This window comes from Oryctolagus cuniculus, chromosome 11 (genome assembly GCF_051225735.1).
Source record: "Oryctolagus cuniculus isolate XC-2025 breed Fujian yellow rabbit chromosome 11, ASM5122573v1, whole genome shotgun sequence".
Classification (NCBI taxonomy): Eukaryota; Metazoa; Chordata; class Mammalia; order Lagomorpha; family Leporidae; genus Oryctolagus; species Oryctolagus cuniculus.
Genome location: NC_142877.1, coordinates 27935135 through 27959631, shown reverse-complemented (window position 1 = coordinate 27959631; position 24497 = coordinate 27935135). Strand labels below are relative to the sequence as shown.

The following is a 24497-nucleotide window of genomic DNA, read 5'->3' as shown; positions in this document are numbered from 1 at the left end:
GGAATAAGGTTAGTTAAAATTATTCAAATAGGGACTGGCACAATGGCATAGTAGGTTAAACCTCTGCTTGTAGCACCTGGCATTTCATATGCGCACCGGGTTGAGTCCCGGCTGCTCCTCTTCTACTCCAGCTCTCTGCTATGGCCTGGGAAAGCAATGGAAGATGGCCCAAGTGTTTGGGCCCCTGAACTCACATGGCTCCCAGCTTCGGATCAGCCCAGCTCTGGCCACTGTAGCCATTTGAGAGGTGAACCAGCGGATGGAGGATCTCTGTCTCTGCCTCTCAAATAAATAAATAAGTCTTTATAAAAATTATGCAAACATTGAAAGACTTGAGACCATTCTCTTTGGCTGTGAGACCCCAAGGGTGAACTGTAGGCAAATGGGCCATCGGCTGGGCAAGTCAGGCATAGTGGCGTGGGCTACCCACAAGGACAGCGGCTGAGCAAGTAGGTGCTGGGTCCAATACTCTGGGCTGCTCTGTTCCTTCCCTGGCGTGGGTCAGGGGTGCACTCTAGGGCCACGCTGACTGGGGCTGCATCCTGCCAAGGTGAGAACTGTGTGACTCTGGACTTGAGACTTTGTTTTTCTTCATGTGTTACCTCCCCCAAGGGTCAGAGCCAGCACTGTTACGGCCCATGGGTGGCCAGGGTCCTTGTGTCAGAACTCTGGGGGCAGGGCCTGGCTCATGCACACAGGGTTTCCTCAGTCCCAGGAGGCTTCAGCATTCTTTTGGATTTTAGCAAGGAAACACAGGCATATATTACAAAATGCTTGTTAAGGGGCCAGTGCTGTGGCACAGTGGGTTACAGCCTTGGCCTGTGGCATCAGCATCCCAAATGGGCGCCGGTTCTAGTCCTGGCTTTTCCTCTTCCAATCCAGCTCTCTGCTATGGCCTGGGAAAGCAGTGGAAGATGGCCCAAGTCCTTGGGCCCCTGCACCCATGTGGGAGACCCGAAGAAGCTCCTGGCTCCTTGCTTCGGATCAGCACAGCTCTGGCTGTTGCGGCCAGCTGGGGAATGAACCAGTGGATGGAAGACCTCTCTCTGTAACTTTGTCTTTCAAATAAATAAAATAAATCTTAACAAAATGCTTGTAAATATTTATACTAATTGGGATAGAGTGTAAACTGCCAGCAGATGAGGCTCTTATGTTTATTTACTTATTTTCATCAGAGAGCAATCTTCTGCCCACTGATTCACTCACCAAATGCCCACAAAAGCCAGGAGCCAGGAACTTCATCCCTGTCGCTCACGTGGGTGGCAGGGACCTAAGCACTTGACCATCCTCTGGGCCGGCCCAGAGTGCATAGGCAGGAAGCTGATGGGCAGTGGGGCAGCCAGATGCAAACATGCACTGGGTGCTGTGCCCGCCATGTTCCCCCCATTGTTACTATTACCACCAGTACTGTGACGCTCAGTTTTATCTTCTGTCAAGTGGGGACACGAAGCAAGGCACGGAGCACAAGGTTCAGGCATGTCTCCTTCCTTCCTGAGAATGAAGCTGACCCTGGAAGTCCCACCTGCCGCCCCCCAACCCTGCCGGAGCTGGGGGTCGGAGGCCAGCGGCTGCTTACCTTCTTGGGGGCCCAGCCTCACCACGTGCGACTCCTGCAGGATCTCCGCCACCGGCTTTCGGGTGTAGAGGATGGTGGCAGCGCTCACGTTGACTTGAACGCGCTGCGCCCGCGCGGTGAGGTTGGTCAGGCACAGCGCCAGCTTCAGGTCGTGGCCCAGCACGGGAGGCTCCAGCGCCTTGAACTTGCCGGTGATGCTGGGCGAGGGGGCCGGCTCCAGGAGGGCGTCTCGCCACAGAGCTCGCCCGGCGCTCCTGCGGGCTCGCGCGCGCTTCCCGCGGGATTCGGCCCCGAACAGCTTGCGCACAGCCTTGCCGTACACCTGCCGCTCCTTCCGCGACCCTGCAGTGCGTCACACAGTGTCCCCTCAGCCCTCATCCACCTCCACCCCCCTCTCCGGGAAGGCCTCCGCCGTGTCACCACCTCCGACCTCGGCCGTGGGCCTTGCGCTCAGTTCCCCAACCACTCACACACACGTGAATCAGATCAGGAAATTTCACATAAAAATGCAGGCTTCTGGCTTCTGTAACACCTGGGTCAGAGCCTCCTTAGGGTCGTCATTGTCAAGGAGATGTGGATTTCCCCTGAGCCCAGGCCACCGCTACATCTTAGGACCAAAGACCCCTTGCTCTGAATTCCTGAGGCTCCCAGCCCTTAACCTGTAGGTGGTTCAGAGAGGTGCCCACCCCCCAAGAGAATGAGAAGAGGACTGAAGGGGAGGAGGTCTTTCATAGTCAAGACACAGGGGCAGGCCGGCGCTGCGGCTCACTAGGCTAATCCTCCACCTTGCGGCGCCAGCACACCGTGTTCTAGTCCCGGTCGGGGCACGGGATTCTGTCCCAGTTGCCCCTCTTCCAGGCCAGCTCTCTGCTGTGACCAGGGAGTGCAGTGGAGGATGGCCTAAAGTGCTTGGGCCCTGCACCCGCATGGGAGACCAGAAGTACCTGGCTCCTGCCATCGGATCAGCGCGGTGCGCGGGCCGCAGTGCACCGGCTGTGGCGGCCATTGGAGGGTGAACCAACGGCAAAGGAAGACCTTTCTCTCTATCTCTCTCTCTCACTGTCCACTCTGCCTGTCAAAAAAAAAAAAAAAAAAAAAAAAAAAAGACTGAGGGGGTGTGGGTATGGGCATGTGGGGGCTCTAGGGCGTTTAAAAGAATCAGCGCAGAAGTCTGGGGCTGGCTGATAATGACCCGGGATGCCGACAGGAGGGGCAGTTGGTATTTGGTTATTTTTTTATTTTTTTGTTTGAAATGCAGAGAGATAAGAGAGAGAGATATTTTTCATTTGCTAAGTTCATTCCCCAAATATTCACAAAAGCTAGGACTGGCCCAGACTTAAGCCAGAAGCTCAGAACTCAATCTGGATTTCCCATGCGGGTGGCATGGACCCAAATACTTTTAGCCATCATCTGCTGCCTCCCAGGGTGTCCATTAGCAGGAAGCAGGAAGTAGAGCCAGGAGTGGAATCTGGGCCGTCTGATATGGGTTGGGGGCTTCCCAAGTGGCGTCTTAACCTCTGTGCTGAATGCCTGCCCCAGCAGTTGGTATTTCGTTCCCTGGGGGAGGTCTGTTTATCCTGTCTCACTTACTGAGCCACGTGTTTCCTGAGCAAGGGAGAAGAGACCTGAAGGGTGATGACATGGTGGTGACAACAGGGACCTTTCTCCCCATCCCCAAGTGCCAGGTCTCAGTTCCTAGGCTTAGAATGGGCACAGGATATGGGTGAATGTGTGAATGGGCCACAACCTTGTAAAATCCCTGAAAAACTTGAGAACCCAAATCACCATGCATGAGAAGGAAGCTGTGCGACTGCCCACTGGGTGGAAAGGGATCCTCCTAAAAGGGCCAAATATCCCAGGAAATCAGCAGGGCCTGGAGATGGCCCAGGGATGACTCCTGATGGTAACAGGTTGTGATGGGGCCACCATCTGTCCTCACTGAGCACAGATGGTAAACTAGGGCAGTGGCACCTGCCTACCCACCATCACCACATCCTTACCTGATAAGGTCAAAGGCATCCACTCTCTTCTCCCCTCCTGTTCCTCCTCCTTGGCCTAACACACCAATGGTTTAGGCCGCTGTTTGCAACATGGGCTGCACACTAGGATCACTGGAGGAGACTGAAAGTCTTGATGCCATTAAATACTCATGACTGTGATCCAATTAGGCAGTCTGAGCTGTGTGATAGACTGAAAACGGCTACTATGAAGAGGTGGAGTCTACTTCCTACCTCCTGAGTCTGGGTTGGCTTTGTGAATTGCTCAGGCTAACAGGATGTGGCAGAAGTGACAAATTCTGAGCTGGTCCTCTAGAGACCTTGCAGCTTTCATTCTCAGCTTCGGGGAGGCTGCCACCATGTGGACAAGCCAGGGGCATGGGAGGCCAAGTGGAGAGAGAGGCCCAGCCATCGCAACAGTCCCGTGAGGGGCCCAGCCATGGGAAATCCTAGCTGGCATCATGTGGCGCAGATGAACCATCCCAGCAGAGCACAGCCAAAGCTGCTAACTCACAAAATCCCAAATAGATCAGTAATTGCTTCAGATAAAGAATGAAAAGAGCTGTGCCGTGATTCCAATGTGTGTCAGGGGCTGCAAATCTTTGGGCCAGAGAGGAGGAAAGCGAGGGGGCTCTCCAGGGTGTCCCTCTCCTCCACAGCCACCTTCCAGGGTCACTCTTCTAGTTTGCACTTAGGAGAGGAGTGGAGACAAGGTCTAATTTACACTTGAACTTGAAGTCCTTATTGCTCAGTGACATTAGTTTAACAAGCAGAAATGGCAAAAAATATATGGATCAGATCACGACATTGCTCAGGGACCTGTTCCTCAGTGGGGAATGGAGCCTTTTTTTCTTAAAAAAAAAAAAAAAAAAAGTGCAGATGAGGAGGTGATGAGAAAAAAATACAACTGCCCCCTTTTTGTGCCTTGACAAGCACAGGCTCTTCAATAAACCAGTGACCATAAATTAGTGACCGTGGCACAGATGTCAGATGATACCACAGGAACGGTCGGTGTTATCATTCTGAATGGGGCCTCATGCCATGAGCCCTCAGTGTTTGGTGATGAATAACCACTCCTGTTGTCACTTGTGTCACCAGTATAATCACATTATTATTATCCTATGTGAATATGCCCAGTGCGGTGCCTGGCACATGGCAGGTGCTGAAGGAAATGTAACCACTATTATTATATGTGCTCAGCCAACAGAGGAAGTCATTAACTGACTCTAAATAAAGGCACTTGGCCCCGAGCACCGAGACAACACTGAACGGAAGCTGCTGTCACCATCATAACACAGGCCTGGCCCCAGGCTGCCTGCAGTCCGTGCCCTGCGGCAGACCAGCCACCCTGGGGAAGCTACTGAAGGCCTCCCCATGGCCCTTACCTTCTGGGTACTTGTAGAGGCCTGTGATATCCACACGGGAGTCGCTGCCCACTGCCTTGGTGCTGATGCATCGCCCGATCTTCTTCGTATCTGAGTACACGCGCTCCCGGCTCTCGTCCTCATGCCACAGCCAGATGACGTAGTCGGCGTTGACCTCCGCAAACACAAAGGGGCCGTCATGGGCCAGGTGCACATCGCCTTCCCGGATGGCAGTGACTGAGGCCGGGCCACACTGGAACACGCCTGGGTGGGAGGGCGGGCTGTAAGCATTAGAAAAGCGAGGGTCTGGGACCCCGCCCCCTTGAACTCTACCTTCACTCTCCTCCTGGGGGGTGGCATCTAGAACCTGCCAGCCATTGTAAGCGGGGCCCAGGTCCGGCCGGGCAAACCAGCTCTCGTTCCAGACGTGGAAATTCCTGCACACAGACAGAGCGGGCAAGGCAGCCTCGCGTGAGCACAGAGGCCCACGGGAGGGAGCCCTTCTGGGAGCCAGGGGAGGATCCCCTGCCCTGCATGTGTAATGTGGCTGCATCTTGTGAATCTGTCATTCAATCACACTGATGGACACATGTCACTCATGTGTTTGTGTATGTAAACACTCTTCAAAACATTTGTGGAAAAATGGAATTAAAGGACCAATTTATTTTGGCGCTAAACATTTTTGAAATGCATGCATAGTTTTTCATAATGTCTACTTTTCATAAACAAGACCCTTATGCATGGATTTAAATTTTTTTGGCATTGAAATAAACATCTTTTAATTCTGTTTTTCCATACACTCCTTGAGGCACCCTTGTATGTGTGTGTATAAACATGTGTGCATACAGATCAACACTTGCTGGTTTAGGTCCCAGACACACAGCTGTCAATGAGGCAGATCCTTGCCCTTGCAGCTTACATCACGGCAAGGCAGACGGCAGGGGAGACGGGAAAACTGAAGTTAGCAAGTGAGAGACAACAGATGCTAGGAATAAAAAGGGAGCTTGAGCTAGGGAAGAATCACTGGAGACCCACCCTAGGTTAAGGTGCAACCTACATCAAAGGAAGAGTGAAGGGAACAGTGTTCCAGGCAGAAGGAACAGCATACGCAAATGTCCTGAAACAAGAAAAGGTTTAGCGTGTTCAAGGAACAGATGGCATCTCTGGGGTGAGACAAGCGTGGGTTGGTGGTAGCGTCCGGGGCTCTGCAGGCCGTGGGAAGGAGTCCTGGCTTCTATGTCACTTGCACAGGGGTCGCACAGGAAGGAAGGGGTGGAGACAAGCCCGATTCCTGGTTTGACCAGTTTCACATTACAGCTGACCCCACAACCCCTCTTACAGGGGTAACTGCCTTTGCTTGGGGAAATATCTTGGTAAACCTTTAGGAGTAGAGGCCCCGCCCCCACATCAAGAAGAAATGCATGCCGTGTCGTTCCTCCACGAGGAAAGGAGAGTGTGATTTTCAGGTGCTTCTGAAAGGAGAGAGAATGAGGAGAACCAGAGAGAGGAGAAGTGAGGGGCAGAGAGAGGGTGCAGCGCTGAGACCAGACCGGGACAGGGCCCGGGGCACACTCCCGGGGCTGGCTGGGTTTCTGCGCTATGCTCTCATCACCGTCTCCCCTGACCCTGAGCAAGCGGGCTCAGCGTGCCTGACTGCACACGGGGGAACAGACATCCGGTCAAGGTTACTCACGGAGCCTTGCTTGTGACAGCAAACATGTGGAAGCCATTGGAAGGTCCACCCATAAGGGATTCTTAGAAGTAATGGTGCTTTCATATAATTGAGAGGCAGACACCTTCAACCCCTTGCTCACCCATACCCTAGCTGGGTGGCCTTGGACAAGGCACCTCTCTGATCCGGGGAGGGCTCCAGTTTCCACACACAGAACTGGGGTTTCAGAGCAGTCAAATACGAGCATCCCGTTGAGACCCGACTCACGAGTTAGAGCCCCCACTCACCCTCAGGGCACCTCTCCCCACTTCCAGCACTGGCTCAGACTGGGGAGCTGGGCTCCGGATCTGCCACTCGCTGGCTGTGTTACAGAGGAGGGCTTGCTGCACCTGCTGGGTTTGGGGGACCCCAGTGGGCTAGGCTAGGGACTGCCTCTGACCCCACCCTTGCGACCCAGCGGCCCAGGACTCACCACATGCTGTCTTCTGTCAGGTCCTCCAGGGTCCGCCCGAAGGAGTCCACGTACTTGTCCACGCTCAGGTTCCTGTCCGTGTCATGGGCTGAGTTGAAGTTGGACACGATGCGTGTCGCGATCCCCAGGCACCTGAGGACTGCAGAGCAGAGGCCGAGGAGGCTCCAGGGACAAGCAGGGGCCCAGACCCCAAGGAAGGTCCCCCCGCAGGCTGCCCTGTCTCCTCTCGCCCAGCTTCTCCCTTCTCTACTTTGGCAGGTAGCAGGGCAGAGACTCCTGTCTCTGGTCTCTCAGGAACACCACCACCTCCCAGGAGCTCTGGGGTGCTCCTGCCACCACCATGTGATCAGGCTCTGAGCCCAGCAGGACCTCGGGAGCCACGTAATAGAGCCTGCTGAGCCCAGGGTTTGCCCAAGGCACTCAGTGAATGAGAGGCGGAGGGAGGTGGCACAGAGCCTGCAGAATCGGAGATCAGAGGTTAAGTAAACAAACTGCCTGGTTTCTTTCTTCAGTAACCAGACTCCTAATTGTTATGTCCTTGAGAGGGAGGGGGAGAGAGGGAGAGAGGGAGAGAGGGAAAAAGGGAGAGAGGGAGAAAGCTCCTGTCCTCTGATTCACCCCCCAGTGCCCACAACAGCCAGAACTGGAAATTCCATCCAGGTCTCCCGTGTAGGTGGCAGGAACTCAACTACTGAAGGCATCAGCATGCCCCCACCCCCCCGCCCGGGGATGTGCGCTAGCAGGAGACTGGAATCAGGAGCTGGGGCGTCTAACTCAGGTGCTCTCATGTTAGGTGCAGGCATTGTAACTGCTGGGCTAAATACCCACCCATTCACCAGACTTCTACTTCCCTATCATCAATGAAGGCAGACTGCAGTGTATTCAAATATATGTAAAACATGCAAATGAGGGATCAGGCTCCAGGAGGGGGCCTTTCTCTCCCAAGGTACCTGTGCACATGACTCCAGCGAAGACCCAGCACTGGCCGTATTTGACGGGCTTGAATCTGCCCTTGAACCACTTCTGCAGAATGGCCACACTGCCGCTCCAGTGCAAGGGGCTGGTGCCGCCGCCGTATTTGCCCTGCCACTGGCCTTGCACCACGCCCCGGTCGTTGTTGCTGTTCACCTGGGCAGAGGAGACACAGGTCCAGCCACCAGCAGGATTCCCAGCCTGCTGTCCCAAAGTCATCTCCAACCTGGGGCCACCAAGCCAGCTGGAGTCATCCCTGACTTCTAAGTCATCTAAAAATGAGGAGATTGGGGGGCCAGTGCTGTGGCATAGCGGGTAAAGCCACCATCTGCAGTGCCAGCATCCCATATAGTCGCTGGTTCAAGTACTGGCTGCTCCACTTCTGATCCAGCTCTCTGCTATGGCCTGGGAAAGCAGTAGAAGATGGCCCAGGTCCTTGGGCCCCTGCACCCACGTGGGAGACCCAGAAGAAGCTCCTGGCTCCTGGCTTTGGATAGGTGCAGCTCCAGCCATTGCAGCCACCTGGGGAGTGAACCAGCAGATGGAAGACCTCTCTCTCTGCCTCTCCTTCTCTCTGTGTCTCTATGAGTAACTCTGACTTTCAAATAAATAAATACATCTATTAAAAAATGAGGGGGTTGGGTATCTGCCACCTTAAGACACTACTTCTTGGTACCACTTATCATTCTAAATTTTCTTCCATTTGGGTACTCTGTAGTTGAAACTCTTTCCTGTTCCCAGTGATCTGTTTTGGAGTCTGCTGGTGTAAGAATTATACAGACCATCGACATGTCTTAGATGCTTACTGTGTGTCAGGCACTATTCCAAGGACTTCATGCATTCCATATTAGCCTAAGTGTATAGTTCCCATTATTCTCTCTCTTTTTTTTTTAAGATAAGAAAACTGAGATTCAGAAGGGTGGAGGGCCCATCCACACCACAGAGTGAGTGAGTCACAAGGCCATTCCTGAGTCAGGCCTCTGCCTCGGGGCCTGCACTGCTCACCCCTGGGCAGGGGTTCCCTGCCGTCTGGGTTCGGTCGCCACCGCTGGTTCTCTGTGCTCCGTCTCTCTGAGCCCTTGTGGAATCGGGGGCATCAAATATGAGAAACACAGCTTTGTCCATTTTTGGAATCTCAGCTCCCTACCAGCTGCATGAGATGAGAGGCAGGAGGGCCTCCGGCTGTGTTTTGAGGGGGGGCCTGGGACTGAGCACAGCTGGCACGCCTGCCACAGAGACGGGGCTGGGGGTGGGCAGTCTGTGTCCCTTGTGCCTGAGCCTGAGCTGACCAGCAACCGAGGAGGAGGTGGTGCTGGGCCGGTGTCTGGGCTCAGGTCTTCCAGGACTGGGTATTTCCACTCCTCTTTCTTGCTACAGTGATGGTGTGGGAAGCCAGCAGCCACGTGTGGGCCGGCCCTACCGTGAGGAAGCCAAGCTAAGCACGTGCTTGGAGAGGCAGCGTGCAGACGGGCCGGTCCCAGCTGTTCCAGGGACTGGGGCCAGGCCAGGGGACATCCCAGCTGTATAGCACAGGCAGGAGCCAAGGAACCAAGACCCCAGCAGGTGTGGGATCCACCAAAGCAGCCCAGATGTCTGTTCCGACACCCCCAGCTGACGAGCAGAGACAAGCGATTCTCATGGCGTCCTGCCCAAATCCCTCATCTCCCAGATCCCAAGCCTCACAAGGAGCGTTCCCCACCGAGCTTGGCGGTGCACTGGCACCCAGCAAGAGAGAATGACAGCAAGGGGCGCTTCGGACGAGCAGTAGGGTGCGGAGGGCGTGTGTGTGCAGGGACGGCTGGGGGCGCCTCACCATGGCGCTGATGACCCTGGTGACGTAGACGGGGTCGCAGCGCCGGCACACATCAGTGGCTGGGTAGGCTTGGTGACTGGGGCTTCGGTCCAGGATGGCGAGGCAGATGCTCAGGATGTCCTCTTCAAACTGCTTCGCAGAGAGGCCGTGCTCAGAGGCTGGCAGCTCTGGCCAGGGGCTCACGACGGCGCAGGGGACCCTGCCCCACCCCCATCCCCCAGGGACATCATAGTGCATCAGACAGCCTTCCTTAAGGTTCACCAGAGGAACCAGAAGCTCAACCTTAATCATGCTCCTTCTCTGTTCAATAACCTCCCATGGCTCCCTACTACCACAGCAACGTCACACACAGCTATCCCACCCATATTCTCCGTTGGGCCACACGACGTCTTCAGATATATTTGAATTAGTGGACAAAATTGGAAAGCTTGGCCGGCACCGCGGCTCAATAGGCTAATCCTCCGCCTTGTGGTGCCGGCACCCCGGGTTCTAGTCCCGGTCGGGGCGCTGGATTCTGTCCCAGTTGCCCCTCTTCCAGGCCAGCTCTCTGCTGTGGCCAGGGAGTGCAGTGGAGGATGGCCCAAGTGCTTGGGCCCTGCACCCCATGGGAGACCAGGAAAAGCACCTGGCTCCTGCCTTCGGATCAGTGTGGTGCGCCGGCCGCAGCGCGCTGGCCGCGGCGGCCACTGGAGGGTGAACCAACAGCAAAGGAAGACTTTTCTCTCTGTCTCTCTCTCTCACTGTCCACTCTGACTGTCCAAAAAAAAAAAAAAAAAAAAAAAAAGGAAAGCTAGGGAATTTAGACACACATGCATGGATGCTTGGTCTCTGAAAACGTGGAAGGCAGGGACCCCTGGGCTCACTGTCCCACGTGGCACTGGAGGGGGCTGTGCCTTAGATGGAGCCCAAGCTCGCCCGTGCTGCAGCACTGCCCAGCCCCTGCCCCCGGCTGCAGCAGGGTGGTCAGGGCCTTGTCCACCTTCCTCCAGGCAAGCGCTGGAGCCCGGGGAGATGGAGCTCCTGCAGCAGGCTCAGGGCCTCCCTCCTCTCCTGCCTCTCTGCTGCTCGCTCCACTCAGCCCTGCCTGTCCATCTCCTGCCCCAGCCTGAACACCACTAAACCTTGTGCAGCCCCGGAGGGGACTCCCTTCCCATGTCTCCTGCTTCCCTCTGCGTCCGTCTCTGCCGCTCTCACTTGCTTTCCCAGTGGCATCTGGTGTAGGACCCTGTCTCTAAGAGTGGCCTTCCCCACTCAGCAGCATGGGCACTGCCTGGGAACCTGTTAGAAACATGGATTCCCAGGCCTCACCCTCCACCTGTGCAGTCAGCAGCGCTGGGGGTGGGCCCCGGTCGTCTGCATTTTCAGGAACCCTCCAAGAGCTCCTGCGGCTTGTCCAAGCGTGAGAACCAACGCTTGAGCCACGCATCCTGCCGCATTCTGTTCTGGCAGCCTCCCAGGCACCCAGCGCAGGCCCTGGCACAGTGAGCGACAAGGCACAAACACATGGATTTGCTCCAAGAGACAGCACAGCTTGTGCCATCTGGGAAGCCATGAGCAGACAGAGGGGCCCCGGGCTTGGCCATCCTCATGCGCCACCCCCCCTCCGTCCCGTCCTAGTGTGGCTGGGCCCCTGGAGACCTGCCCGAAGTTCCAGCCCTGGGCTCGGATGTGCTTCTCCACGCCCCGGAAGATGACGCCGCTGTCATTGAGCACATACTCCTGTCGCTCCTCCTCGGAGTCCAGGAACACATCGTCCTCTGAAAAGCAGCCATCGGACCCCGGGGTGGGTGAGGGCTCTGGCCCGGGCAGGGGGCCGGCAGGAGAGGGCTCGCCTGCCCTGCCCTGACACCGCCTCCCTCCTGGGACCAACCCCAGCCCAGCTCAAGACTGAAGGATTCTAGGAGCCCCGAGCCTTCGGGGTGTTCCTGCTTGATGCTGACTGCGGCCCCAGAGCTCAGGACAAAGCACACTCCTCGTGGCTACCACCAGTGAGCCCACGGTGCACCTGGTGCCACATGAACATTAGCCCGATGAACCCTGACCACGCCCCTAGGAGGCAGGAGGCAGGTTATCATTCCCACCTCACAGGTGAGGAAGCTGAGGCTCTCAGAGGAAGCAGCGACTTAGCAGAGCTGGGGGGGGGTCACAGGTGTCTGATCTCCTCCTGGGCACCAGGCCCCACCTTATTGCCCACCGAAGAAACTCTTGGCTCCTGCCCCCCCCCCCAGGCACCTGCCGCCCATCTCCTGTGCCTGGGGCCACCTCTGTCCCGGCCCAGCTCTTGGCATTCACGTCCCTGTCCCCTAGCCCGTGTCCTGGGCCCCCTCCAAGGGCAGGCCCGCCTCCAAGGACCCTTCCAGGGTGCCCTCTGTCCGGGCTGCGGCAGCTCCCACCTGGGCACCAAGGGTTGAAGAGGAGGATGAACTCGCCCAGCTTCCGGTCACTGTGCTTGCGGCGAGAGGAAGCCCTGGCGCTCAGCAGGTAGCGGCCGATGGCGGCGTCCGGCGGGCTGCTGAGGCTGACGGCCACGGTGCTCTCCGTCTGGGCCTCCTTCACCGCCGTCCAGGCGGCACTCACCTGCAGCTCCGACGTCTCGAACTCGGCTTTGGTGTGGAAGGCCTCGGAAGCCCGGGGTCCTGGTGGTGAGGGGAGGCAATGGAGAGACCCCACCCCCGGCCGTGGGAGGCCAGCTTCAGAGCGCCGGAAGGGCTCCAGGCCTGAGGCCCAGCCTGCACCCCGTGTGTGCATGAGTGTGAGCACTGGGGATGGGGGCTCCCGGAGCCAGCGCCGGGTGGGAGGCACAGCAGCTGTCCTGACTCCCAGCCTGGGCCAAGGTGCTTGGTTCCAGAAGTGCTCAACGACTTTCCACACCCTTCCAGAGCCCTTTTGCACACGGTGCCCAAGAGGTCATCCCACCTGTCCCACTGTCACAGCTGTCTTCCACCCTGCAGGCTGAGGCGACCCGTCCCAAGTTTCTCCACCTGCAGGCCACCAGGGGGCGCCGGCGAGCCCAGTTACCTGTCTCCACCGTGAAGATGAAGTTCTCATCGCTGTCCGGGTCTCCGCTCACCTCCAGCGTGAGGCCGAACACCTGGCCCCTGCGAATCACCAGCTCAGGGCAGGGGTACTCCTCGGTGCGGTGGGCAGCGCCGTTCCTCGGGCGTTGCCAGTCTACCTTGGTGACTCTGACCCCTGAACAAGGGGCGGGGCGGGGGGAGAGGGGAGAGGGGGAGACCAAACTCTTGGCACATTTCCCCTTACCGCGCTGGCCCTCCCGCCCGCGCCTTCCTGCCAGTCAGGTGTTCATCCGCCACCACGGATTCCACGGATACCACACCGCTGATCCCGATGGCTTCTGTGAAGCCGTGACGAATGCTGGGTTAGCGAGTACTGAACTGCGGCTCTCAGGGAAGACCCGGAGTTTGTTTCCTGCGAGCCTGTGGTCGTCACTCACTCACCAACCCAGGGACAGGTGACCTCGTATTATGTGCACTGCTTAAGGATGCCTCATTTAGTGTGTATGGTCCGTTCCTTCACAGGCCTCCAGGGGCTTTAACCCATCGCGTGATTTCTCTGTGAGATTTTCTTGCGCCCAGGATGCCACACAGCCCTTCAGTGCACTCCCAAGGCCATGTGAGACAGGGAAATCACCATGAAAACGTACAAAAAATGCCAAGGACGCTTGTGTAACTTTAGCTGGGGGCACCGATGTTAGCAGACTCAAGGTATTGCCACCCTGTGCATGCTTGCAAATAACCCCGAAAGCGCCCAGAGCATTGATTTTGGAGTTAGAAATAAATTGTAGCAAGTGAGCCAATGTGTGGGTGCAGGATCCACGAATGTGGGGATCCACACAGACGGAAGGGGGTTTGGCTCAGAGGTTAGGACAGCGCTGGAGTTACCAGCACGCCACATCAGAGTGCATGCTGCTCCAATTCCCGCTCCCTGCTAGTGCGCACCCTGAGAGGCAGCAAGGGATGGCTCAAGTCCTTGGGTCCCTGCCCCCTACGCGGGAGACCTGGATGGAGTCCCTGGCTTCCAGCTTCAGTGTGGCCTGGCTTTGGCTATTGTGGGCATTTGGAAGCCAATGGGAGATTTCTGTGCATCTCTGAAGCCCTCTGTATCTCTACCTTCCAAATTAATAAATTTTAAAAAGTCCATGAGGATGGAATTAAAAGGCAAACTCATTTTGGCACAGAAGCTTCTTGGAATCCATGCATACAGCGGTTTTCAGTCAAGACCAGTCTGCCTCAGAGTCAAATCACCTTCCAATTCCACTTCCGTGAGTTTTGTGCTGTCAGTGCCAGGCTGGTGTCTGGTGCTGGGGGGGGGGGGTGTCTTGCCCTCCACAGGTGGCCCTGGGGGCTGTGTGGCCCAGCGGTTACAAGCAGAGATTCTGGAGGTAGCCGATATATACTGAAAACCTAACTTGGCCATCTACCGGCTTCATGAACTTCCACTTATGCTCCCATGTGCCTCAGTCTCCCCCCTTGCAGGATGGGAATAGTGGTGTGTTGAGGTTGTGCGGATGACTGCCTGCCGTGTAGAGCTCTCGGAGGCCCCTACATGCAAGTCCCAGACGTGCAAGGGTGACACCTGAGTAGGCGGAGCCGCCCGTGACTGTTGTTTGTCTACTTCCCCTTTCAAGAATATCAACCCCATGAGGGCCGGGAATCCTGTTTATTCACTAATGGATCTTCAGTCCTGATACATGGAAACCACTCAACAAATATTTCTTGAATGCATGAATGAATGAATGAATGAATGAGAAAGCTGAGGCTGAGGGAAGTGCTACGACACATCAAATGGCGCACAAGCAAGCAGGGGCCAGAGCCGAGTCTGCGGGCGGCACAGTTTCCAGCTCCTGACCACTGAGTGTGACCAGATAACAAAGGCCCGGACGTATTCCAGTGCACTGGTATGCGGGTGCAGATAGAAACCGAAACTGGCTCCAGCCCTCTCTCCCCTCATTGAGAGGAACAAATGCTGAAATGTTAGGCTCTTTGCGGTCAACGCTGTCTAGCCAGGACCACCAGGAACCCAGACTTGCCTTATTTCTCTCTACAATGAGACAGCACACCCAGCAGGGGGCGTCTCGGGAGGAGGAAGTTGGAAAAGCCTTGCAGGGCTTGGGCTTGGCCTTGGGTCAGTGACTGGGGGGAAAAGCTGGAGGATGCAGGCTTTGGCATGGACTGGCCTCTGCCGGGAAGCAGGGCCCATCTGTGTGGGAGCGTCTTCATAATCCTACCACGGAAGTGGACGTGACGACGGGGAGCCCCGTCCTAGGGGGTGAAGCAGCAGCTGTCACACTGGCCAGCAGGGGTGTCACCATCGCTGTGGCTTGTACGAGGTTCATGTGTTTGTCCGTGTGTGCCCCATCATGGAGTACACAGGCCTCATTTCTGTCCTGATCTGCTACCGTCACCAGGTGGCCTGTCACTGGTGTTCTACGCAGCAGTCTGGGTTCAACCAGAAGACACCACGGCCAGGCCCTAGCCGCCCCTAGCCCCGGCCAGCTCTTAGATCTGCCATGCTTTTGACTCCATGGCCCACTGGTGGGCAGCCGCTGCAATGGAGAACCACTTGCTGAGTGCGGCCGTGATGATTCACAGAGCTGGCCGCACGTTGGAGTGACCCGGGAGCCCTCCCCTGGAGGCCCCAGTTTAGTCATCGCAGGGAGCTGCCTGGACACTGAGCATTTGGAAGCTCCCAGGTATTTCCAACCTGCAGCCTCTGCCGAGAGCTGCTGATCTGGAGCCCAGGGTCTCCTAGGCTCTGAGCACGCCAGTGCTGGTGCCGTGGACATCAACAGAAGGGAGACGGGGCCTGGCTCTCAGAGGAGCCGCAGCTTAAAGCTCCCAATAGGCCAGTGCTGTGGCTCACTTGGCTAATCCTCTGCCTGCGGTGCCGGCACCCCAGGGTTCTAGTCCCGGTTGGGGTGCCAGATTCTGTCCCGTTTGCTCCTCTTCCTGTCCAGCTCTCTGCTGTGGCCCGGGAAGGCAGTGGAGGATGGCCCAAGTGCTTGGGCCCTGCACCTGCATGGGAAACCAGGAGGAGGCCCCTGGCTCCTGGCTTCAGACTGGCGCAGTGTGCTGGCCGCGGTGGCCATTTGGGGGGGTGAGCCAACGGAAAAGGAAGACCTTTCTCTCTGTCTCTCCCTGTTTGATTCTGCCTGTAAAAAACAAAAACAAAAACAAAAACAAAAACAAAAAACAACTCCCACTCCCAATACAGAGCCATTCCCAGGGGGATGTTTGTGTGATTGTGGCTTTGCTGCCCCAGGGATGGAACCAGGCCAGCAATGCCAGTCACCCTGCAATGGGAAAGAACGGCTGAGCCAAGCCTCGTGCAACACTCAATCGTCCCACCCACTAGTCCTTCAGGGAAAAGATCTTCTTCCTATTGGCTGAGCCAAAAGCCCAACTCGGCTTTACATGCGTCTTTTCATTGAGTTTGGCAATAGTCTTATATATACCGAATTCATAGGAATGCAACTATCATACAAATTGAAGATAGCCCCTTATTTGCCTGGAACTTTCTGGGTTCTCTCTTTAGGTTTTGGAAAGCTTTATCACAGAGGGTCGCACTGCTGGTACCGGGTCCCCAGCACAGCCCACGGGGGTGAGCGTGCGTCTAGCTTGCGCATTCACAGGGCTCCCATATACCCGGGGCAGCGTCTGAGCACCACATCATGAAACATTTACGCATTTAGCTGTGCTTGGAAGTTGCTTTTCCTTTTCTTTACCTCTTTTTTTTTTTTTTTTAAAGGCAGAGTGGACAGTGAGAGAGACAGAGAGAAAGGTCTTCCTTTGCCGTTGGTTCACCCTCCAATGGCCGCTGCGGCCAGCGCACTGCGGCTGGCGCACCGTGCTGATCCAATGGCAGGAGCCAGGTGCTTCTCCTGGTCTCCCATGGGGTGCAGGGCCCAAGCACTTGGGCCATCCTCCACTGCACTCCTGGGCCACAGCAGAGAGCTGGCCTGGAAGAGGGGCAACCGGGACAGAATCCGGTGCCCCGACCGGGACTAGAACCCTGTGTGCCGGCGCCACAAGGCGGAGGATTAGCCTAGTGAGCCGCGGCGCCGGCCTCCTTACCTCTTATATTAGTTAGGATGTGATTTTTTTTTTCTTAAAGTGATGCATGGAGGTAGGTTATATGAGCCCATTTAATCGAGGGTAATGGAGAAGCATTGCAAAATATGCTTTATTTAGGGGGGCATTAAGGAAAAGAGAGTTGATGTCTTAGTTACCTATCACTGCTCAACCCAGAGTTTAGCTCAGAAAAACAAGAATGCCAGCCCAGTACCACAGGGTGCCTTCGTGGTTTCTGTGGGTCAGGAGTTGGAGCGAGCTGGGCCTCCGAGTCCCTCATGCAGTTGTTATCCTATGTCAAGGGGGCTGCAAGCATTGAAGGCTGGGGGGAGCACCTCCAAGGTGGCTGACTTCGTGGTAGGAAACTCGGTGCTGGGTGTAGCCTGGGGACTCGCTTCCTCTCCATGGACCTCTCCACAGGACTGCTCCATGTCTGCCTGGCAGGTCCTGGCTTTCCCAAGCAAATGATCTAAAGGACCAAGGCAGAAGCCGCAGTGCCCTTCATGCCCTGACCTTGGAGGGGGCATGCCGTCACCTCCACCTTACTCCGACGGTCAAGGCAGCCCTGAGGGTCTGTCCTGCTCCACTCCACAGGTGGCTGGGGCTGGGTTGGGCCCAAGTTGGGAGCCGGGAACTCAATCCAGGTCTCCCAGCTGGGTGGCAAGGATCCAACTACTTGAGCCCTAAGCTGTTGCTTTCCAGGGTTTGCGCTGGTGGGAAGCTGGCGTTGGTAGCGGCATTGGCTGCTCTGGGATGGGACGCAGGAGTCTTAACTGCTGGGCCAAACGAGCACCCCGACTGTATTCTTACAGGATGGCTGCAGCGGAACCCCCCATCACCTACTCTTCTTATGCTACGAGGTAGCTAGTCCGCCCCTTGAGAGATGGGGTATAGGTCCCCAGCTCTTGAGTCTGGAAGGCTTGTGGATAAAACAGAATGATGCCTTGTGACTTCCAAGATGCTCCAAGTCGGCCCAGCTTCTTCCTGGTGCCCCTGAGCTGCTAGTCCTTGGACACCAGGCACTATCCAAAGAAGAAGCCCAGATGGCCCCTGGAGAGGCTCGCACACAGTGGAACCACGGCCTGCACCACCCCAGCAGCCGAATGGGGGACTCTTCTTGCTGGAGGAGCCTCCGGCCCCCGTCAAGCTGCCCCAGCAGATACCAAATGAAGCACAGAACAGTGTCCCTGCTGAACCCTGCCCAGGCTGCCATTCTTAAGCCAGAGAACAGTTCTTGCTGTCTGAAGGCCCAAGTGTCAGAGTGGTTTATCGCGCAGCATTAGGTACCTGGAACACAGGGGGAGTCATGTCTCTCTCATCCTGCTGGCAGCAGCCTCCTAAGGTCTCCACTGCTGAGTGGTCTGGGCTGTGCCAGGGTCTCAATACCCAGGCCTGAGGTTCATGGAAAACATGTTTTAGATTGGCTCCAGCCTGGCGCCATCATCTAGGGACAACAACCAAACATACGAATAGGAACTCACAGCTGACACGTATGCACCTCCTATGGGAGGGGGTGCACGTATTCACTGCTGTGACGCATGAGCAAGACTGTGCAAGACCAGTGTTCAACAGCGCCCCTGTGTGGCAGGAGCTGGAACAACATGCCAGGGACTTAGAACTGACGCCTTCCTACCCGGTTAGTCCCAGTAGTTCTTGGCAGCCAGGAAGCACCGAGACCCCAGCACCATGAGCTCAGAGGGTCTGAGCTCATGCCCTGCCTGAAAACATGGGCAGGACCCATCATGGACCTTGTACCCAGCATCATCAAGTCTAACGTCAACCAAAAGTGTCATCGTGGCTCAGGTCTCCATTTGATTAGCACAGAAACTGAGACTGAGCCGGGAAGAGAGGGACTTCTTGCCTGGGGACACATTGGGTCTGCAGCTTCCATTGCTCCTTTGCAAGTGCAGCCTACCCAGGGACAGGTTGGAACAGGAGGCTCTTGTTTTTATGTTTTAGGGGATGAATCAGGGGCAGGGGACAGGGTTATAGGGTACTAATCACCTCAGCCCTGCTCTGCCCCAGGGCTGCATACAAGGGGGGTTTGGGTTTGATGAGGGTTCCGGGGGCCTGGGTCATGGGTTCAAGCCCTGAGGATTCTGGGCGACATGGCAAACCGGCTCCCACCCGCTCCGGGACATCTCCCTCCTTATCACAGGCAGGCCAGAGGGGTGCGATGAGTCAGAACTGCCATTATTCCCAACATAGCGAGTCGCAGGGACGGACTCTCTCCCAGCTCCCTGCCCAGGTCCAGTTTCTCAGCTGAGCTCTCAGGGGACCCTCCATCATGGTCCCCACTTGCACGTCTTTGAGAGACACCTCACTGACAGCACAGGTGATGGGAAGTTCTTCCTCCTGCCAATCTGGGGTCTTTTTCCCTACAACTTCTCCTTGCCACCCCCCTCCCCCTAGAACACACCTCTTTCTTTTGCTCCTTGGTGGTTTTGCAGAGAGAACCCGGAAGTTTCTACCCACCATGCCCAGCCCCACAATCGTATGCTTGGCCCAGGAGGGCACTCATCCGGTGTCCACGTGACCCGCCCCTAGGGCAGCTCCTTCGGTGAGCTGAGTGAGCCACGCCCATCGGCATCACAGCCTCACGACCACACGTGTGGGGGATGCTCAAACCTGGTTCTGCTGATGTCAGGTCAGTTCGGCCCTAACCAGGGCCCTCTCCAGCCCTTGTGGGGACAGCGACACTGATGGGCACAGGGGATGGCATCCCGCGTACAAGGTAGCCGAGGGGAGGAGCTGAGGCACACGTGGGATGACTTGCAGACTCCTGGTCAAATGAACCTGGCACCACCTGTCCACCTGCTCCTCTCAGATTCCGCTCTCTGAGAGCCTGGGGCAGGGAAGCCGTGTTCTTGTTGCCTGTCGCCACATCTCTGCCCCAGTCTAAGCGCTCCATGAGGGAGGGGCACGGGGCTCACCCTGTCTGCCTTGTTGGAGCCTTGCGCAGGGCGCAGGGCACAGGGTGCAGGGCGCAGGGCCCAGCAGGTGCTCGGTGAACCTTAATTGCATGAATGAAGGAGCATCCTCCCCTCCTTGGCTGGGAGTGGAAGGGAAGCGTCCCGGCCCACCCTCTGGGATCGCTGCCCACACCCTGGCCGCACACCCCGCCCAGCCCATAATCCCTCTCTCTCTCTTAGTTGTCACATTCCAAAACCTGCCCTCCCTTCCCAACTTCCTTCTTCCCGCCCAAGTCACGGGGCAGGGAGGAGGGGAATGTGTCAGCCGTAGACACAGACCATCCACTGCCCTCCCCATCCCCCCTCGCCATTGTCCCTGTGCCTCCGTCCCCTCCAGGCCCAGCCACCAGGAGTCTGACTTCAGAGATACACACACGCGCGAGTGCCCGTGCGAGTTTTGCCAGTGGTTGGTTGTGAGACCCCAGGCAGGTGAACGAACCTCCGAGGCTCAGCGTCCTGGTGATGACTGTTCACAGAGAGTCCTTGAGACAGCACCTGGAGATGCTGGGTAGTCAGGCAACGTGTTCGTAACCGCGTTTTTATCACCATCCGTGTTTACACGGGGCTGCCTGGCTGCCATCCCATTAATGCCATCCTCTGGAACCCTCTGCTGTCGGTTGCGTGGCTCTGGCTGAGTTATGGGGTCTCTGAGGTTCATATTCCCTTCCTGGCCAGGGCCTGGCCCCCAGTGGGGCTCAGCCCGGCAGGCGCTGCTGAGTCTGGCAGCATCTCCCCGCCTCGGACTCGGTGTAATTGGTTTTTAATGGGCTCCATTACGACCTTGTCCTTGGGATGCATCACAGGCACCTGATCTCCAGAGCGCAGTGATTAACTGGGGAGTGGCCCGGGGCCTCTCCGTCCTGGTCCTGGTGGAAGCTGCAGGCCTCCCTCTCACTGGTGGACACCAGTCCAGCAGCTCCAAGGAACCAGCCACAGCCAACCTACACAGAGCCTCCTACTCACGTCATAGACTCTCTCAGCCGAAAGGTTTTAATTTGATAACAGCCAACAGGTCTCGTTTGCTAACACAGATCAGCCAGGAGGGACTGGTGAGGAACCGCACCAAGGAGAATTGTGGAACCTCGTTCAGGCTCCGTGGAGTCAGCTAGTGATGTCTGCCAAGGACAGAGTGAGAGGGGCTGGAGGAGGATCCCCGGGATGATGGACGGATGTACTTTCCACCCGGGATCTGCCGTCTCATTCATTCATACAGAGTGCGTGGTAGGCACGGGCTCCCGCTCTGAGGAGCAGACGCTCTCAAGGATCCAGGAGTGGGGCCGGCGCCGCGGCTCACTAGGCTAATCCTCCGCCTAGTGGCGCCGGCACACCGGGTTCTAGTCCCGGTCGGGGCGCCGGATTCTGTCCCGGTTGCCCCTCTTCCAGGCCAGCCCTCTGCTGTGGCCAGGGAGTGCAGTGGAGGATGGCCCAGGTGCTTGGGCCCTGCACCCCATGGGAGACCAGGAAAAGCACCTGGCTCCTGGCTCCTGCCATCGGATCAGCGCGGTGCGCCGGCCGCAGCGCGCCGGCCGCGGCGGCCATTGGAGGGTGAACCAACGGCAAAGGAAGACCTTTATCTCTGTCTCTCTCTCTCACTGTCCACTCTGCCTGTCAAAAAAAAAAAAAAAAAAAAAAAAGGGATCCAGGAGGGGAACAGGTGCGTGGCACAGCAGTTAAGACATCGAGTGGGGGGCCGGCGCCGTGGCTCACTTGGCTAATCCTCCGCCTGCGGCGCCGGCATCTTATATGGGCACCGGGTTCTAGTCCCGGTTGCTCCTCTTCCAGTCCAGCTCTCTGCTGTGGCCCGGGAGGGCAGTGGAGGATGGCCCAAGTGCTTGTGCCGTGCACCTGCATGGGAGACCAGGAGAAAGCATCTGGCTCCCGGCTTTGGAACGGTGCAGCGCTGGCCATAGTGGCCATTTGGGAGGGTGAACCAACGGAGGGAGGATCTTTCTCTCTGTCTCTCTCTCTCTCTAACTCTATCTGTCAAAGAAATAAAAAAATATATAGATATCGCGTGAGATGTTGGTATCCCATGTTGGAGGGCCTGTGCTTGAGTCCTGGCTCCACTCCTGACTTCACTTTGCTGCTCACACATCCCTTAGAGGCAGCAGGTGATGGCTCAATCACCTGGGCCCTGCCGCCCATACGAGAGGCTGATTTCTGGGCTCCTGGCTTCATGTGGGGAAGCGAACCAGTAGATGGGAGATCTCTGTCTCTCCATTTCACTTTTCAAATAAAGAATGAAAATTAAAACAAAGAGAAGCCAGGAGGATCCAGAAGACCTGGGGGGATCGAATCGAACCCGATGATCAGTCGATATCGACATGCTAAGGCTGATGCCCCAGCCTCCCACAGTTACAGCTGTAGAGATCACGGTTCAGAGAAGGAACGGTCACCCAGCGAGTTACACACCTGACGTCAGAACCCCCAACGCTGACTCTGCGCCTTGGTACTGCCAAGCGCGAGCAACTCCCGGATGCTTAGGGCAGGAGCATGGAAAAGCAGGGCCTCGCTGCACTAGGCCGACGGTGGGGACTCCCCCGGCCCCAGAGCCAGGCGGTCAGGGCTGTCTGCAGCCGGGGAGGGGAGCAGCACTCAGAAGGGCCTGGGTGCCCATCAACTGCCAGGAGGGCACGTGAGGAGCAAGCTTAGACACCACAGGGGAAGGGAGCGCCTGCCTTTGTAGGGTTGACGCCGGTGACTGTCGCCTGACGCTGAGCAAGGGAAAAGAGCAGTGTAGACGCCGGAACACCCCCGAGAGACCCGGCAGTGTAGGACGTCCGCTTCTGCAAGTTCCAGGGCTGCGAGGCGGCCTGCTGCTCGCGCTGTTGGGGACACATTAGCCCCAGCGCTGCTGTGAGATGCGGCCTGGGAGACCATTGACATTACAACCCCCGGTTCACAGATGAGAAAGCAGAGGCACCAAGGGCAAATCCTCCTGCTCAAGGTCACGGAGCTCTGTTTGCCACAGGCATAGCTACTCCTGCTCTCAAGAGCAAGGGCTGGGAATTAGGAGGGGAGGCAGCCCCTGGGCCTCCCTCTCCTTCCTGCCCAACAATGTCTCTGGATCGGCCTTGGAGGCATGGTGCGTGGGGGAGGTTTTAGTTTGGCCCCTGCTGGTCCATTCCTGCCTCCTCTGGTTCATCAAGGAGTGAGGGGGAGAGCCAGCCCCTGCCCGGCCTCTGGGTGCTGGGCGGCAGCCTCTTTCCATCTCTGAGCGTCTGTTTGCTCATGAGCTCCAGGGAATGCTCCATGGACCGTTCGGCTTTAAAACCCCCGCAATCACTGATCCAGGCTCTGCCCCAGAGACCCTCCTGTTCCTGGAAGCTCCTCCCACGGCCCCCAGGCCCTGAAGCCCCCAGGTCCTGCCACTCACCCGCCATGCACCGGCCAGTGGGACGCCTTGCTCGCTCGGCGGGCACGCACGCACGGTGGAGTGTGAAGTGTCAGGGCACCCAGCCAGTTCAACAGTAACCAGGAAAACCCTGGGCGCTCCTAGGCAGGGGAGGAGGAGGCGTGGCCTGCCCCAGCCCAGCAGTGACACCTGTGAGGCTCATAATCACCCGGTAATTGCCCGGGTTGTACCTCGAAGATGTCCAGGGTGGGAGTGGCTCCAGTGAAGAGGCCTGCTGGATGCAGAGGGGAGACCGGGCTGTGGAGGAATAAGGCGCAGAGAGCTTGCAGGGCTGATGGGATTGCGGAACTGGGATGGGGGGGGGCGGGGAGAGGGAGAGCAGGGGGGCTGGTGTTGTGGGCAGCCATTCTTGCCCCTCACGACGACCCTCTGAGGATGCCGTGGAGGTGACAGGGGGGGACTGGAGCCAGGCGTCCCCGAGTCTGGCCCGGCGTGGTCTCTTCCTCCTGGGTAAGGAGATCCCTGGAGCCCAGGCATCCACTGAGGCACGGGCCCCCGGCCCTCTTGCAGGGACATTGCCCTCACGGTGCCACACCCGGCCTGCGCGTGTACACCGACAGGTTCAGCCTCGACTGAGCCCTGAGCTTCAGAGGAATGAGCTTGAGCTCCCCCCGCCCCAGGCCTGAGCGTGAAGACCGGACCCGCCCCTGCCCCACCCGTTCACTCCGGGACCCCCGACAGATCCGCGTCTTCCTTGAGCCCCTTGTGGGGCTGCTGGGGTAGGGGCGTTAACTCAGCTCTGGGACAGAGCCCCGGGGGGTTAGGAAGACCTGACTTTCCTGCCCCTCCCCTAAGGGTCTGTGCACTCTCTCACCACCTCTTCAAAGGCGCTGGGAAGCCCAAAAAGACCCTGCCTTGGCTTCCTGCACTGTTCTCCACCTTTTGGGCACCAGGAGGGCTTCCTTAGCACAGCCCAGCCACTAGGATGACGCTGACCTGTGCACCTGCTAGCAGGTAGACAAGAAAGAGGGGAGCCAGCTCTCTGCTTTGAAGGCCACGTGGCTGGGCCCTGACTCTGCAAGCTGGCTCCAGCCTGGGGCTGAGACCTGGCAGCCATGGGCACCCCCAGATCCCCCCGGGACGCCCTCTCCTCTCCCAGAGCCTGGGAGTCTCCACCTGTCAGTGGAAGGAACTGGATTAAGTTCTTCTCCAG

At 57.3% G+C, this 24497-nt stretch overlaps 1 protein-coding gene across 1 annotated transcript in view; it reads right to left on the bottom strand.

The window, feature by feature from the left end:
- TGM6 (transglutaminase 6) overlaps positions 1-23464 on the bottom strand; it is a 35069-nt gene extending 11605 nt beyond the window's left edge. Inside the window, exons 1-10 of the mRNA XM_051845194.3 lie at positions 23306-23464; positions 12885-13058; positions 12260-12502; positions 11505-11623; positions 9867-9995; positions 8032-8209; positions 7082-7220; positions 5271-5374; positions 4959-5201; positions 1577-1918 (exon numbers count right to left, since the gene is read on the bottom strand). Coding sequence (XP_051701154.2) covers positions 1577-1918; positions 4959-5201; positions 5271-5374; positions 7082-7220; positions 8032-8209; positions 9867-9995; positions 11505-11623; positions 12260-12502; positions 12885-13058; positions 23306-23312 — 1678 coding nt within the window. The 5' untranslated portion in view covers positions 23313-23464. The remainder of the gene's footprint in view (positions 1-1576; positions 1919-4958; positions 5202-5270; positions 5375-7081; positions 7221-8031; positions 8210-9866; positions 9996-11504; positions 11624-12259; positions 12503-12884; positions 13059-23305) is intronic.
- Positions 23465-24497: the final 1033 nt, after the last annotated feature.